Source organism: Aricia agestis, chromosome Z (genome assembly GCF_905147365.1).
Source record: "Aricia agestis chromosome Z, ilAriAges1.1, whole genome shotgun sequence".
Taxonomy (NCBI): Eukaryota; Metazoa; Arthropoda; class Insecta; order Lepidoptera; family Lycaenidae; genus Aricia; species Aricia agestis.
The window spans coordinates 24,822,646-24,837,300 of NC_056428.1; the positions used below are offsets into that span (position 1 = coordinate 24,822,646).

The 14,655-nt window shown below is 39.4% G+C and overlaps 1 protein-coding gene across 1 annotated transcript in view; it reads left to right on the forward strand.

The window, feature by feature from the left end:
* Positions 1 to 14,655, forward strand: part of LOC121738986 (neuralized-like protein 4) — a 39,832-nt gene that overhangs the window by 12,062 nt on the left and 13,115 nt on the right. The window contains exons 7-22 of the mRNA XM_042131286.1: positions 288 to 420; positions 1,576 to 1,731; positions 2,548 to 2,688; positions 3,075 to 3,162; positions 3,596 to 3,698; positions 3,994 to 4,170; positions 4,854 to 4,944; positions 5,094 to 5,211; positions 7,612 to 7,720; positions 8,180 to 8,373; positions 9,096 to 9,269; positions 9,580 to 9,704; positions 10,230 to 10,342; positions 10,910 to 11,042; positions 12,206 to 12,347; positions 12,740 to 12,918. Coding sequence (XP_041987220.1) covers positions 288 to 420; positions 1,576 to 1,731; positions 2,548 to 2,688; positions 3,075 to 3,162; positions 3,596 to 3,698; positions 3,994 to 4,170; positions 4,854 to 4,944; positions 5,094 to 5,211; positions 7,612 to 7,720; positions 8,180 to 8,373; positions 9,096 to 9,269; positions 9,580 to 9,704; positions 10,230 to 10,342; positions 10,910 to 11,042; positions 12,206 to 12,347; positions 12,740 to 12,918 — 2,176 coding nt within the window. The remainder of the gene's footprint in view (positions 1 to 287; positions 421 to 1,575; positions 1,732 to 2,547; positions 2,689 to 3,074; positions 3,163 to 3,595; positions 3,699 to 3,993; positions 4,171 to 4,853; positions 4,945 to 5,093; positions 5,212 to 7,611; positions 7,721 to 8,179; positions 8,374 to 9,095; positions 9,270 to 9,579; positions 9,705 to 10,229; positions 10,343 to 10,909; positions 11,043 to 12,205; positions 12,348 to 12,739; positions 12,919 to 14,655) is intronic.

Below are 14,655 nucleotides of genomic sequence, written 5' to 3' on the forward strand. Positions count from 1 at the left end.
TCATGGGGAAAACTTACAGCATCCCCTGCAGTGTATGTGGGTTCCCAGACGCTCCTCCAGCGGCCACATCGCACAGACCCACCATAAAAAATTATCCCTTCTTTTTCGGAAACGTTTGACTCCGGATGACTTTTTTTTTATAAAATTAGGGAGGAAACGAGTCACCAGATAAAAAGCAACTGCCGTCGCTCATGGACTCTGGCAACATCATAAGAGTTGCAGGTGCTTTACCGGGCTACTACTATCAGGCGATCTCACTGCTCTTTTGATAGCCAAATGTATTTCAGGTCAGCGGAGCGAGCTCGTCCGTTGGACGACTACAACAACGGCGTCGTTATGACGCACCGACCGCTGTATGACAACGAGCTGTTTGAGATACGCATAGACAGACTAGTCGACAAGTGGAGTGGCAGTATTGAGGTTAGTATAGTATGCTTCTTATAAAATTAGGGGGCAAACGAGCAAACGGGTCACCTGATGGAACAACTACCGTCGCTCATGGACACTTGCAACATTAGAAGCGTTGCAGGTGCTTTGCCGGCCTTTTAAGAAGGAATACGCTCTTTTCTTAAAGGTTTGCAGGTCGTATTGGTCCGGATATACTACTGACGACAGTTCGTTCTAGAGTTTTACTGTGCGTGGCACAAAGTTACGCGAAAAACGCATGGTAGAAGACTGTCACTTACCTAGGTGATGAGGATGGTATATTTTTCGCGTGGAACGACGGCGAAAACTTGCAGGAGGTATGCTTCCGAACAATTATTCCTCGGAGCCCCCTGTGACACAACCGATAGAGGATTCAGAGCGAAGCCACATCTCGGCGCAATTCCAAGGGGTCCAGCATGCTTGAACTCCACGGGATCCACTATCATGGGCAGTCAACAATCCGAGCGGCACTTCGTTCGGATCGGACTGAAATACTGTGACAAAAGAGTTTAAAAAGTTTTTTTAAATATGCATGCTATTTGTATCTCTATCGGTTTATTGGATTCCATTGGTCAATTTTGATCTGCGGGGCTAAAATGGTCGCTTTGGAGAATCATGTTATGAATCATACTATGATTCATTTTTTTTAAATCGCAAAATTAAAGTCTGCTTGCAATTCATGTTTAGTAATTCGTACTAATTTGATATTTGTCAGTTTGACAGTTTTGACAATTCATTTGCTGAATTGATTGAGAGGAATTGCTAAATGTGACCATTTTAGCCCCGCTGTCATGGGAGTACTGAGGGGGGGCAAGGGGGGGCAGCTGCCCCCCCCTGGATTATGTTGACGTTCCTACTAAGTATATTATCTAGTATTTTATCTATTAAAATTAAAAATTAGGAACGAATTTTTGCCATTTGTTTGTTTTCACACAATATTTTTACAACTAAAAATTATACATTTTTTATTCTTTATAAACACCTAGCTTATGAAAAATCTGATTTGCCGCCCCCTGGCCCAGAACCTGGGTGATTTGCCCTCCCCTGGCACCAGAACCTGGGTAATTTCCCCCCCCGCCCTTTATTCTACTAATTTTTATTCTAAAAAATTCTATTATTCTACTAACTCACACCAAAATATTTTTACAGGTTGGTGTAACCACCCACAACCCGGCTACCATCAGGTTCCCGTCGACCATGACCAACATGGACTCCGGTACCATCATGATGTCAGGTTGCAAGGTGCTGCTGAACGGTCACGGGACGTGCATGGAGTATGGCAACTTTAATCTGGATGAGCTGAGGGTAAGAGGGTCAATACTAACATGCAGATAACAAAGATCACATGCAAAATGAATATTAGAATATGGCATTGATAGGACTTGTAGGTCTCGAGCAATAAAGGTCACACCTCACATGTCAACTCGGAAAGGGATCATTATCACCTATCGTCAACTCGGCTATAACGGCTAGGTGACACGGCGCTTACTGCATGCCGACTATGACTGAGTGACTTTTGAATCCTAACGTTAAGGATAGGTTACACAGTACGAGCGGCTGAAGTGACAGTAGGCAGCTATTGTGCCGGTGTATAGGGCTCGACTCGCCTCCCTGGGTCACATCATGCACGCTGCTGACATCGCAGTTGATAGGTAATGTCCCAGTGACATGGCGCTGTAATGGGGGAAGGCGAGTGGCGAGTGAAATCAAAAAACGTTGTAGTAACTCGCACGCGAGCTACTGACCCACTTGCACATGACAGTAACTCGTTTCATGCGGTCACTCGGTGCAAGTAGCTGCACTTCAGTAACTGACTAGGCCAGCTCGCATGTCACTCACACTGTGTAACCCAGGCATTAATCGTAACAGGGGCAAGGGTGGACGACGGGCTGTAAGCGCGGGGACAACGAGATGTAAGCCTAGACGATTACGTTCCGAATCGATGCGATTACGTTACGATTCCGATTAGTATATGTATAAATAATACATAACGGCTCGACGCGATTCGGTTACGATCCGTTTATGAGTTGATATGTGTGCTTTAGGTGACATAGTATAGAGCCTTCTGTATTATAGTATAATATTTTGACCTTCACACATTTAATAACAATCAACGAACAGGAGGGGGACACAGTCGGTATGATGCGCAAGGACACTGGCAAACTCCACTATTTCATTAACGGCATAGACCAGGGGGTGGCCACAGATAGAGTGGAGCAACAGGTCTGGGGAGTGGTGGACTTGTACGGTATGACTGTTAAGGTAAGACGCCTCTATAATATACATTATAAGTGAAGCTCTTATTCTATGTCCTTTCGGTCTAGCTATTATTAGGTCTAGTTCTATGACGTGCAATTTTAATACAAATGTTACTAAGGTGCTGCGTGCGCTATATCAAAATTAAAATATTTTATATTCTGTGGACAGAATAAAAATTTAAGGATAGAACTTTGTTTACACAGAATAAGGACGTAGATAGAGATTAGATGTATAGATTCGTTGTGTGAAACTGAGAACTTCGTGTTATTTTTTAATTCGTTTGTGTTATAGTAAATTTTTCGCGAAAAGCTGGTTTTCATTAAAATTTTAGAGAAGAACTTTTAATGTTTTACCTAATTCAATTGATACACAATTTTAATATATTGCAGGTATCCATAGTCGATTCTAGCGAGGAAACGGAATGTAACGCGAGCAACGTTCCAGCCATACCCACCGCGCCTGAAGTACCTACTTCTAGTAAGTTTCATGGCAATTTGACCCTTATATTAAATAACAATAAATGTCATTACTTAGCAGCTCGATGCGGCTCAAACTCTGAAAATAAAAGGCGGTGTTCTTGTCTGTCTGTCTATCTTAAGTTTAAGGGAAAAAATGTCTTCACTCTTAAGTTTAAGTACCGATTTGGATGAAATTGGATATAAAAATATTTTAGTTCATAGCATAGTTTTTATCGAAATAAGTTGCGAACAACATTGAGCTGTTAATCATGTTCAGTTATAAAGTTGAAAAGCAAAGAAGTGTATTCTGTCGACGGCAGTTGACGGCTGACGTCGACTGCCGTCAACAAGTGCCGTGATTGCTGTAAAGCGCTCTTTCGCCTATCATACTTTTGTGATTAGTGTTTTAAAATTTTTCATACTTTTGTATTGAGCCTTTTGAACTTTTTCAGGTCGGTGTCGTCCGAGAATAGACGAGGATAGCCTTTTATTTCATACGCTGCGTGATTCGTATGTTATTATTATTAACGATGGTAAGACTGCTCATAGGCCTAAGTGAGTATTTTTTCATAATATTTCGATTGTATACACTTTCAGTTTAAAGTCCTCACATTGCTGTTTATATGCCTGCTATACGTTTAATCTTTCTCTTTGTTGGTAAATACAAAGTTAGGTTAGTGGTAACTTCTTAAAATTAATTATTATTGTTAGTATTTCTAACAATAATTATTTTTCAAAAACAAAAACAAAGTTCTCACGGGAGAATCTTACATAAGAAATAGTCTTAGCTTTGCTTCAGACAACCCATTTAAAAAATACAGGTTTTAATAGTATATTTTGATTGTTTCAGTGCTTTCGAGTTCTTCAATAACGGTATAGTGATGACGAATCGCACGCTCCGAACGAACGAGCTGTTTCAAGTGCGTTTAGATCTTGTCATCCCGAAGTGGGCTGGAAGCATTGAAATAGGAGTCACGCAGCATACCTCTAATGATATACAGTTTCCATTCAAAATGAGCAACGCCAAGTGAGTGTTACTTATGGCCGATTTACACGGGTAACTAAAGCCGCACGATTTACGCCGTACGGCGAAAATCGACCGTGTAAATGGCAAAAACAAAGTCGCAAGCCCCAAAGTCGTGCGGCCAATGGCATGCGGCTGGTGACTAAAATCGACCGTGCAAACGCTCAGTCGCAAGCGATCGCTTGCTGCGAATACTACTGTTGACTGATGACTTGCCGGGTGTCTAAAATCGACCCGTTAGTCACCCGTGTAAATGGGGTGGCGATTCGACTTGAACATGCGATTCGACTGGGGGCTTGCCGGGTGACTAAAATCGACCCGTTAGTCACCCGTGTGAATCGAGCATTACAGTCAATTCCCACTGCAAAGTGCCGTCAGATGCATTACTAAATGGTCTACATTTCGACAGACTGTAATGTAACTTGTGGACGTCTCACCCATGAAGGTCTGTCGATTCCATATATAATATTGAAATGCATAGCTCGCGGAGTCCACGCGTCACGTTTCATTAGTAGCTGACCGTTATTATACTACAATATAATAAAACCATCGTTATACTATATTGCCTGAATTAGGCGGACGCTTACATTAGCGTGATATCTCTATTGAAGCGATCGACTTTAGGAATTCGTGGCACATTTATTTGTCGTGGTATTATAAATACTTATTAATTTGTCGTGTTATAGATCGGGTACCTGGGCAATGACGGGCGAGGATGTCATATGCGACGGTGCCGTCATAATACCACAGTACGTCAGAAACCTCAGCAGACTTGTGGTAAGTTCTGTTTACTTCTAGAAGACTTATGACCGCACTTAGATATATTAAGAAGACATTAGAAATTGGAAAATTGATAAATAATTACTTACTTTTAACGTGAACGTATTAGACTAAAGTAGTACTGCATAGCTATCGTGTTAATACAGGAGGGTGATACAGTAGGAGTGATGCGGAGGGACATGGGAATCCTGCATTTTTACGTGAACGGCGTAGACCAGGGCCCTGCAGCGTTTAATATACCCGAACATGTGTATGGTATTATTGGTGAGTAAAATTGATTGTGGTTAAAATATAATTATACTATACTAGCTGTCCCCGCAAACGTTTCTTCGCCGTATATAGTATTTCGCCCGTATTATTTTATTGAAGTGACTAAATAAGTATGTCACAATGACAACGTCCATCGCTATCCTGTCGTACAAACAAAGTTGTAATAATTTACTATTACCTATTCATTCAACAAATACACTTATCAATATAAAAAGTAACCATTAGCCGATTCTCAGACCCACTGAATATGCATATAAAATTAGGTAAAAATCAGTAAAGCCGTTTCGGAGGAGTACTAACATTGTGACACGAGAATTTTATATAAGTACTAGCTGTTGCCCGCGACTTCGTCCGCGTGGACTTTATAGTTGTTCCCGTACATCGATTGAGTCGTTTACGCGCAAATCAGAAAAGTTTATTGTGCGGGAACCGTATATATTCCGGAATAAAAAGTATCCCTTGTCCTTTCCTGAGACTGAAAGTATTGCCATACTAAATTCCATCAAAATTCGTATATTGTGCAGTAAACAGTAATTTTTCCGGGACAAAATGTATCCTATGTTCTTTTTCGGGACTCAAAGTATCTTTATACCGAATTTCAGCAAAATGGGTCCAGCCGTTTACGCGTGATATCGTGACCACGCGAAATATAACGTTCCGCGCAGCTTCGCCCGCTTAAATTAAATATTTCACAGACAAATTAGTCCACAAAAATAGCCTATGATCCTTCACGTGGTCTAATTCTTACCTGTGCCAAATATCAGAAAAATTGCTCCAGTAGTTCGTGAGATAAGCCCTTTCAAATAATTTTCCCAATTTTTTCCACATTTTTCTCTATTTCTTCGCTCTCATTAGTCTTAGCATGATAAAATGTAACCTATAGCCTTTCTCGATAAATGGGCTATCTGACACTGAAATAATTTTTCAAATCCGACCAGTAGTTCCTGAGATTAGCGCGTTCAAATAAGCCATTTCAAATAATTTCTCCCGTTTTTTCCCACATTTTTATCTATTTCTTCTCTCCTATTAGTCTTAGCGCAATAAAATATAACCTATATCCTTTCTCGATAAATGGGCTATTTAACGCTGAAAGAACTTTTCAAATCCGACCAGTAGTTCCTGAGATTAGCGCGTTCAAATAAGCCATTTCAAATATTGTCTCCCGTTTTTTCCCACACTTTTACCTATTTCTTCTCTCCTATTAGTCTTAGCGCAGTAAAATATAACCTATAACCTTTCTCGATAAATGGGCTATTTAACACTGAAAGAACTTTTCAAATTCGACCAGTAGTTCCTGAGATTAGCGCGTTCAAATAAGCCATTTCAAATATTTTCTCTCGTTTTTTCCACACTTTTCTCTATTTTTTCGCTCACATTAGTTTTAGCGTGATGAAATATAGCCTATAGCCTTCCTCGATAAATAGGCTATCTAACACTGAAAGAATTTTTCAAATCGGACCAGTAGTTCCTGAGATTAGCGCGTTCAAACAAACAAACTAACTAACAAACTCTTCCGCTTTATAATATTAGTATAGATAAGATATTGTACGTATGGTAGGCACCAAGTAGGACATTCCGAAAGTTTTGCTAACCAACTTGGATATAAAAAGTTTTTCATTCATTTCATTAATGGTGATTTATTTCTTTAAAGGCTATTAAAGGCAATTCTTTCTGCATAGTCTTTCTTTATAACTAAGCTACGATAAATAGCTCGATAGACATTCCAGGTAATTTTTTAATAATTTTTCTGATATGTGATTAGTATTTTATTAGTATTATTTAGTGTAGGACACTTATCCTTATACAAATAAGAATAATTATTAATAACTATTATAGTTTGTGCGTTTTATGATGATATGCGTGACACATTATAATTGACAATAGTAGGGAAGTTACCTAACAAAAATTAATCGATAGATTAAAAATATCGAATCACTTCGTAAAGGAATTGCAATCGAAATTATCGATTTCATACTGACATTTCAGTGGTGCCGGCGATTTAAGATGGCCGCCCTTTTTATCGATTTGATTTCGATTCAACATAGTCAATCTCTATTGACATAAGTTCCGTTTCATGCATATGACATTTTTCAAATGTTTTCGTAACAATAATTTTATATTCCTATTTCACAGTTATAATTTATAATTTTTATTAATAAGTTAGTATTTAGCGTCTTTTCATTTTTATTCATTTACAATTATAGGAAACATTTGTTTTTGTAGATTTTGATTTTTTTTGTTTTCTTGTAAAAAAACCCGTAGCAAGGAACATGAAAACTGTCACCCATATCATCTTAGAACGCACAAACTATAATAAAATAAGAAATATGGGGTATACCCTGGTATACCAGAGAATCAATCTACTTGTTTTTCTTATGTGAACTTATATTTCAGACCTGTACGGTCGTGTGGCGCAGGCTACTATAGTGGACATCTATCTACCACCGCCCGTGTACTCTCCTGAATCGCCGGTGTCATCAGAGTCCAACGCTACCATATATCCGTAAGTTTTACATCTCACAATATTTAATCGTTTTATAATATACTATCTGTGACCCACTGTTTAAAAATAAATTAGTATGATTTCCGATATGGTGTTTTTTTGGCAGTGAAATGTAGAACATGTGTTAATCCAAGATATCAGAATTTAATCAAAATCACAGACACAAATTATGGCCAAATATTGTACCAAGCTTGTTTCTAGAAATAAATAGATTACCAACTCTGGAACCAATTTCTGAGACTAAGTAACTATTCTAATATTACTAATGACGCTCCGCAAACTCGTTGCGCTAAAATTCATCGCGCGAGAATTGTATATTTTTACGGGATAAAAAGTATCCTTTCTCGGGACTCAGACTTCCTCCATACCTTAAATATATCAAACCCGGTTCAGCGGTTTGGGCGTGCCACCTCGACAGACAGACACACTCCGCATTTATAATACTAGTATGGATTTCAGCGAGATGTGTTTCCACCGAGTACACGGACGCAACGCGACGCTAAGCCGCACTCGTCTCACTGCGTCCCGAGCGGCGGTGTACGCGGAGTTCAACGACGCGGTGCTGTTCAGTGCGCGTCCGCTACGGGAGTGCGATATGTTCGAGCTCAGAATAGACTCAATGGTCGACTGCTGGATCGGGAGTCTCGAGATCGGTAAGTTGATGAAAGACGTTTGTTGTGATGTATAACGTCTTATACCATTGCTCGTCCGCTACGGGAGTGCGATACGTTCGAGCTCAGAATAGACGCAATGCTCGACTGCTGGATCGGGAGTCTCGAGATCGGTAAGTTGGTTTCGGTATTCAGACATCAGAAAGCATGGAATCAGTAGAAAATATATTAATTGGCGCACACCCTTTTTTCCCAACGGAACGGAACAAAATCCGCACGTCGTTCTTGAGTTGAAGGGCACGTTCGAATGAAAAAAAAACAAGCGTTTGCGCTAGTCTCATGTTTCAGTCTCACAATTACAAATTCAAATTCCATATTATCAGGAAATCGAATACGGAAAACGCGTGATTGCGGCCAGCCTTAAAAATGATTTACTGAGTACATGTGACACATACAAAATGGTGAAGCTCCAATACAATATCATAACGCTTTTGTCGAAACACTATTTTATAATTTGACTCTTCAGTCGGTCAGACGTTCGGTGATTGTAATTATTTGTAGTAATGGCCCACAGAAAATAAATTTCCAAAAAATCCGTATTTATGTCAAGACGCTGATAGTAACCCTGTTCCTATTGCCGCCGCAGATGTGTCAGATCTGCGGCGTATATATTATACATTATACGTATTTTATAGACCCAGGTAATATAATATTAGACCATATACTACGGTTACAGTTGTGTACATCTAGTTATTTATTTTCAGGTGTAACAGCCATAAGACCGGATGATCTCGAAGCGAATGGTCTAGCCGGGACCGCGACGGATCTAAACTGGGACACGTACATTTTGAGCGGAGCGGCCATGATGAAAGATGGCGAATGTGTGCGTAGCGGATATCCGTTAGATCTTGATACCTTGACCGTCGGCAGTCGAGTCGGTAAGTCTTGATACTTTATATGTATAAAAAAATATGTATTTTGTGACTTGATGTCTGTTTCCTACGATTTGATACGTGTGAAATACAATCTAAAAAGTATTTTCTCTCGGTCTACACCATATCTGTGCTAAACTTAATAAAAATCGGTCAAACAAACAACCCTTAAAATAATAAAGGGTTGTGAATTGTCATCTCAACCTGCACTCTTTAATCTAATGCGTGAAATCGTGATCGTATATTAAACGGTTTTAGAACCATACTTTAGTAAATATCATTCAAAACGAAAATTAGGACTTTAAAATATTTTTAGGTATGATGTGGCACGCAGACCGTAGTCTTCACTACTATTTGGACGGTATGGACATGGGCAAAGCGTGGTATGTGCCTCACCTGAATATATATGCAGTGGTAGACCTTTATGGACAGTGTACACAGGTAAATACAGCATTTGAATATTTAATCATATAATATTGCTTGAAGTATGGTGAAGTGCGTAAATGTTCGTACATACATTGATTTATCAGTACCTGTCTTAACGTAGCAATGAGAAAGACAAGCGATTAGTAAATGTACGAAATTGCGTTTTTATCAAAACACTAGCTGTCCCGGCAAACGTTTCTTTGCCATATAAAGTATTTCGCCCATATTATTTTATTGAAGTGACTAAATAAGTATGTCACCATGACAACGTCCATCGCTATCCCGTCGCACAAACAATGGTCGCCGTCAGTCTCGAGTTGTAATAATTTACTATTATTTATTCAACAAATGCACTTATCAATATAAAAAGTACCCAGTAGCCCATTCTCAGACCCACTGAATATGCATATAAAATTTGGTTAAAATCAGTAAAGCCGTTTCTGAGGAGTACGCGGCCTAACATTGTGACACGAGAATTTTATATATAAGATATTGTATATTTTGACAAAACAATGTGATTGAAATTGAAAACTATTTCAGGTGACCATCCTGCAGAATGAAGAGCGAGCATTCAACTACAACGGATGCACAAACTCTGATAACTCCATTCTCAGCAACTCACGTGGTCTGGCGTCTCCACCGCCACCTTACTGGTAAGTTAATAAATTAGAGTCTTTAGAATATTACATGAGTATTGCTAAGATAGCAAAAATTATCTCTTTGGCTTAGCTAGGCTGTGTTGGAACCAAATTTACGATATTAAGGGCCTGTTTCACCACTTCCTGATAAGGCTATCCACCAATTAACTTGACAGTTCAAGCAGGAGAATCTGTCAAAAATGATGTGAATAGCCTATTAGGCACTTTATCAGAAAGTGGTGAAACAGGCCCCAAAGATTAATTTATTTGAGTTTTAGTTAAGATTAACTGACAAGAAGAAAAAGAGAACGGGGGAGATTTTTTGGAAGTCACTCGATACGTACGACTGTTTTCTTTATGAAATTAGCATTGAAGACACACGCAGATTATGCTAGGCCGCAGTGACGGACGTCTTACATAAGTTGACATAATCAGACCAATTGACGCAGGTCCGTCAACTGCCTATGAATAAATTTATTCGATGATGGTACTGTAAAAAAATGTTTACAATTACCTGTACTGTTCATCAGTTTACCTATTTATAACTGACGAATATATATCTTATGTTTACCGTAATCGTAGGAGTTTCTCCGAGTATTGCGGCGACAATATATGCCTGATGCACGAGTACTCGATCGCTCGCCGACTGTCCGCGGATCCGACGACGGCGCTAGTGTTCAGCTCCGCGCATCTCGCTGTGGGAGAGATATTCGAAGTGAGTTACTTATAATATCGTTACTCGTAAAAATTACCTGAAATAATATGCAGTTTAGTACTTTACACAATTTTGTAATGGTTGCCGATACCACTTATGGTCTTATGAAGACACTTTTGTATCTTTGTAGTTAATTATGTCTAAAAGATGATAGATCATCTTGACATAATTAACCAATCAATGTTCCTTAGCTGTCAAGTGGTTTTTATAACGTACAAGGCAAGGATAGAAACATTATTTATATGATTTATATTTTTCGTGTATTAAAGATGTAAAACAATGTAAATGTATTAATTAGTTCTGTCAAATTAATCGTTTGTGGATAATCCAGGGGAATATTAAAAAAAAATCTACTTATGGCCTTTTCGCACTAAGTACTGGTTTACATTGATACGCCAGCGGGCACCAATATCACTAGATACTTGTCCGATCAGCATTGAGCACTGTAATACACTGTAGTGTGTACATATGCACTGTATACATATATTGACGACCTCTGTGGCTCAGATGGTGAGCTGTTGGTAGCTCAAGCTGGGGGTCGCGGGTTCGAATCCCGCCGACGGATCAAAAAGTTTTCAAAAGTTTCTGGGTCATGGATGTGTGTATTAAATATGTGTATCATTTAATAAAAATCTTAAATATTTGTATAGTATAAAAGTATTTAATATATTTCCGTTGTCTGGTACCTGTAACACAAGTCCTTCAGGTACTTACCACGGGGCCAAACTGACGTGGTGTGAAGCGTCCATAGATATTATTATTATACAATGGACGCTGCATACATTAAAGTCCAGTGTTTTTTAATCTGTGGGTCGCGACCCCCCAAAGACTCGCGAGCTTCTGCAGGGGGCCAGAGGTTGAGAAAACCATTTCGAAAAAAAAACTAAGATTAGAAACAGTAGGACCATTTAAAAATGACTTATCAATACAATAAACATACAATATACACACATGATAAAAAGACAGAGGGTGGGGGGTCGCAAAACATTTTTTTATACCAGGGCCGGGGGTCGCATCATGGATTGGGGTTTTCAACACTGCATTAAACATTGCTGAGCGAGCGCTAAAACCATTCATATAAATCTATCTTTAATATGCCTAGTTCACTCGCTGGCAGTGTAAAAGCCTCCTAATATCGAATTTAATTATCAATGCAATTTCAGGTAAAGATTCTAGAATGTAGGACGGGCTACGCGGGCAGTTTCCGTATGGGTGTGACGGATATCAACATATTGAATGCGCACGTCAATCGCAGCCTGCCACCCTCTGTGTCGTGTCTGCCGCACTACACCGCTTATATTGATGGTGAGCGTATTAGAGTTATAAACATATGCGGAGTGCCATTAGTAATGTTGTATAATTAGCAGTCCATAAGAAATTAAAAATTTTGAACTGTTTTTTAACAGTGAATAACTTTTGATTAAAATAGTGCTATTGCATTTAATTACAGTCTTAAAAGTTCCTAAAATGTTTTATGTACGCTTGGACAGGTATTGCTATTAACTAAGTTTTACACTCTAAAAATTGCAATTAACTGACAGTTGACTGTGTGATTCACTGCCTTGAATATTTAGTTGACATAACTTATAAGTTTAGGGTGAACATATTATAATTTAAAAATACTTCATAAAATCATATAAAATATATAAAACGAATATCTAAAAATACTGACAGTAAAATGTTATTGCTTCTCCCAGATCGCTACATCAGATACTCCAAGCCTGGTACGAGGGATCAAGAAATGAAAGCAATAGTGCCGTCTTTCGACTGGCTCCGACCGGGCGATAGAGTCGGACTGAAGAAAACCCCTGACAACAGAGTACTGGTGTATTACAACTGCGAGCTCATTGATACTGTGTTCGAGTGGGTGCCTGATGTAAGTGCTAGACACGACAAGACAAGGTGCTACGAAACTAAGTGATAATACTTTAGGGTGTGTAATGTGTATGTGTCCCATGTACAGTACTCCCAAATTAATAATGCGCATGGGAAATCTTCGCCAATTGTCGTAAACACGACAACAGCATCTATGAAACGTAAGAGCCCCAAACAATGCACTTGCATTTTGCACCTTGTTCAAAGGAAACAGAAGTAAACATCATATAGCCGGTGGCTGTCCGCTGTCGCTGGTCCGTCAATAAGTTCTACAACTCACCGGGAGGCCATCACGGCGTTACCATGGTAACGTCCAAGCAGGGGCGTCTTTCCCTTAGGTGCAATGTGTGCGGTGCACACGGGCGCCGCGGTCCTAGGGACGCCGAGCGCCGCTCGCCCTCGGCGCGAGCCCGCGCTGGCCGTCTGCCACGGCCCACGCTTTAATGACCAACGTAAAAAGAACTCGTACAACGTAAAATTTTTTTGTAATATCCGAAGCTCTTCTTATATTGGTAGAATTACAGCAAAGCAAGGCGCGCCATGAGCGGCTAGGCTTTTACAATATAAATATTATAATCTTTATTTTTCAACGTGAAATGAACCTTAAATCACATGATCAATCAATGAAGATTATATTATTTGGTGTAATAGTGAGTGTCCTATCGCTCGTTTTTTCGAAATAGGTAGTGGGAGGATTTGGATTTAGATACAAAAAACCACAGTGTTCTAATTTAGAAAACAAACTGTGCCATGCTGGCTCTTCGGATGTAGAGAAGTTAGAGCTCTTCAATGAAATCGAATAATGAAATCGAATTAATACCGATGTTGTAATGATGTGATGTTTAATAAGTATAGAACATGAAATTTAAAGTAAAATTGAAGTACTTAAGCGATATAAAATTTACGTTTTGGGGTTAGGCTTGTTAGGGTCAGTCAAGACTCAAGAGCACTTCATGGTCAAAACCGAAAAAAAACTTCAATCTACAAATAAATAACAATAGAGTTTGTTATCTATTTTATATTGGAGAAATTTGACAGTGCCTATGTGGTAACTTGATGTGCTGTTATAGTTCGTCTGGTGGAACGAAAGAAGCCACCGCTTAGAGTCCACACCCTTAAGCAGCCGGAAAAACTGTACTTATACTTTGTACCCATTTCATTTTGACCGCGCGCGCGCTTGTTAGGGGGCGCTAGGGTAATGTTTGCACACGGGCGCCACATGGGCTAGAGACGGCCCTGCGTCCAAGCAACGTCAGACGCCTCTACGTCGCTGCAAAGCGCTGTTTTTCTTAGTTACGTTAGGTTAGGTTAAAGTTAAGTTTAAAACAGCGCTTGCAGCGACGTCTTCCGACACTCAGGAAAAACGACCGTTGCCGAAAAATTACGAAAATTTCTATGCGCATTATCACTTTGGGAGCACTGTATAAAACTGACTGTGAAAGTACCAGCTCTAAAACCCCATTTTTTTGTATGGGCTAGCCTCATGAATTTCCCCATACAAAAGTAAGAAAGTTACTCTTTAGGAGCAGCTGCTACTTTCACAGTGAACTAAATACAGAGGACCAGTACACTCCCTAAAGTATTATTACTTAGTTTTGTTATACCCTGTATAGTCCATTCGCGCTTTGTACATTACCATGTCACAAATGTCGCTAAATCTATAATGTAGTAGTAACAATAGCTGTACGTTCCTTAGTGTAACAATCTCATAAGTATACTAGATGTAAACTAGATCCCC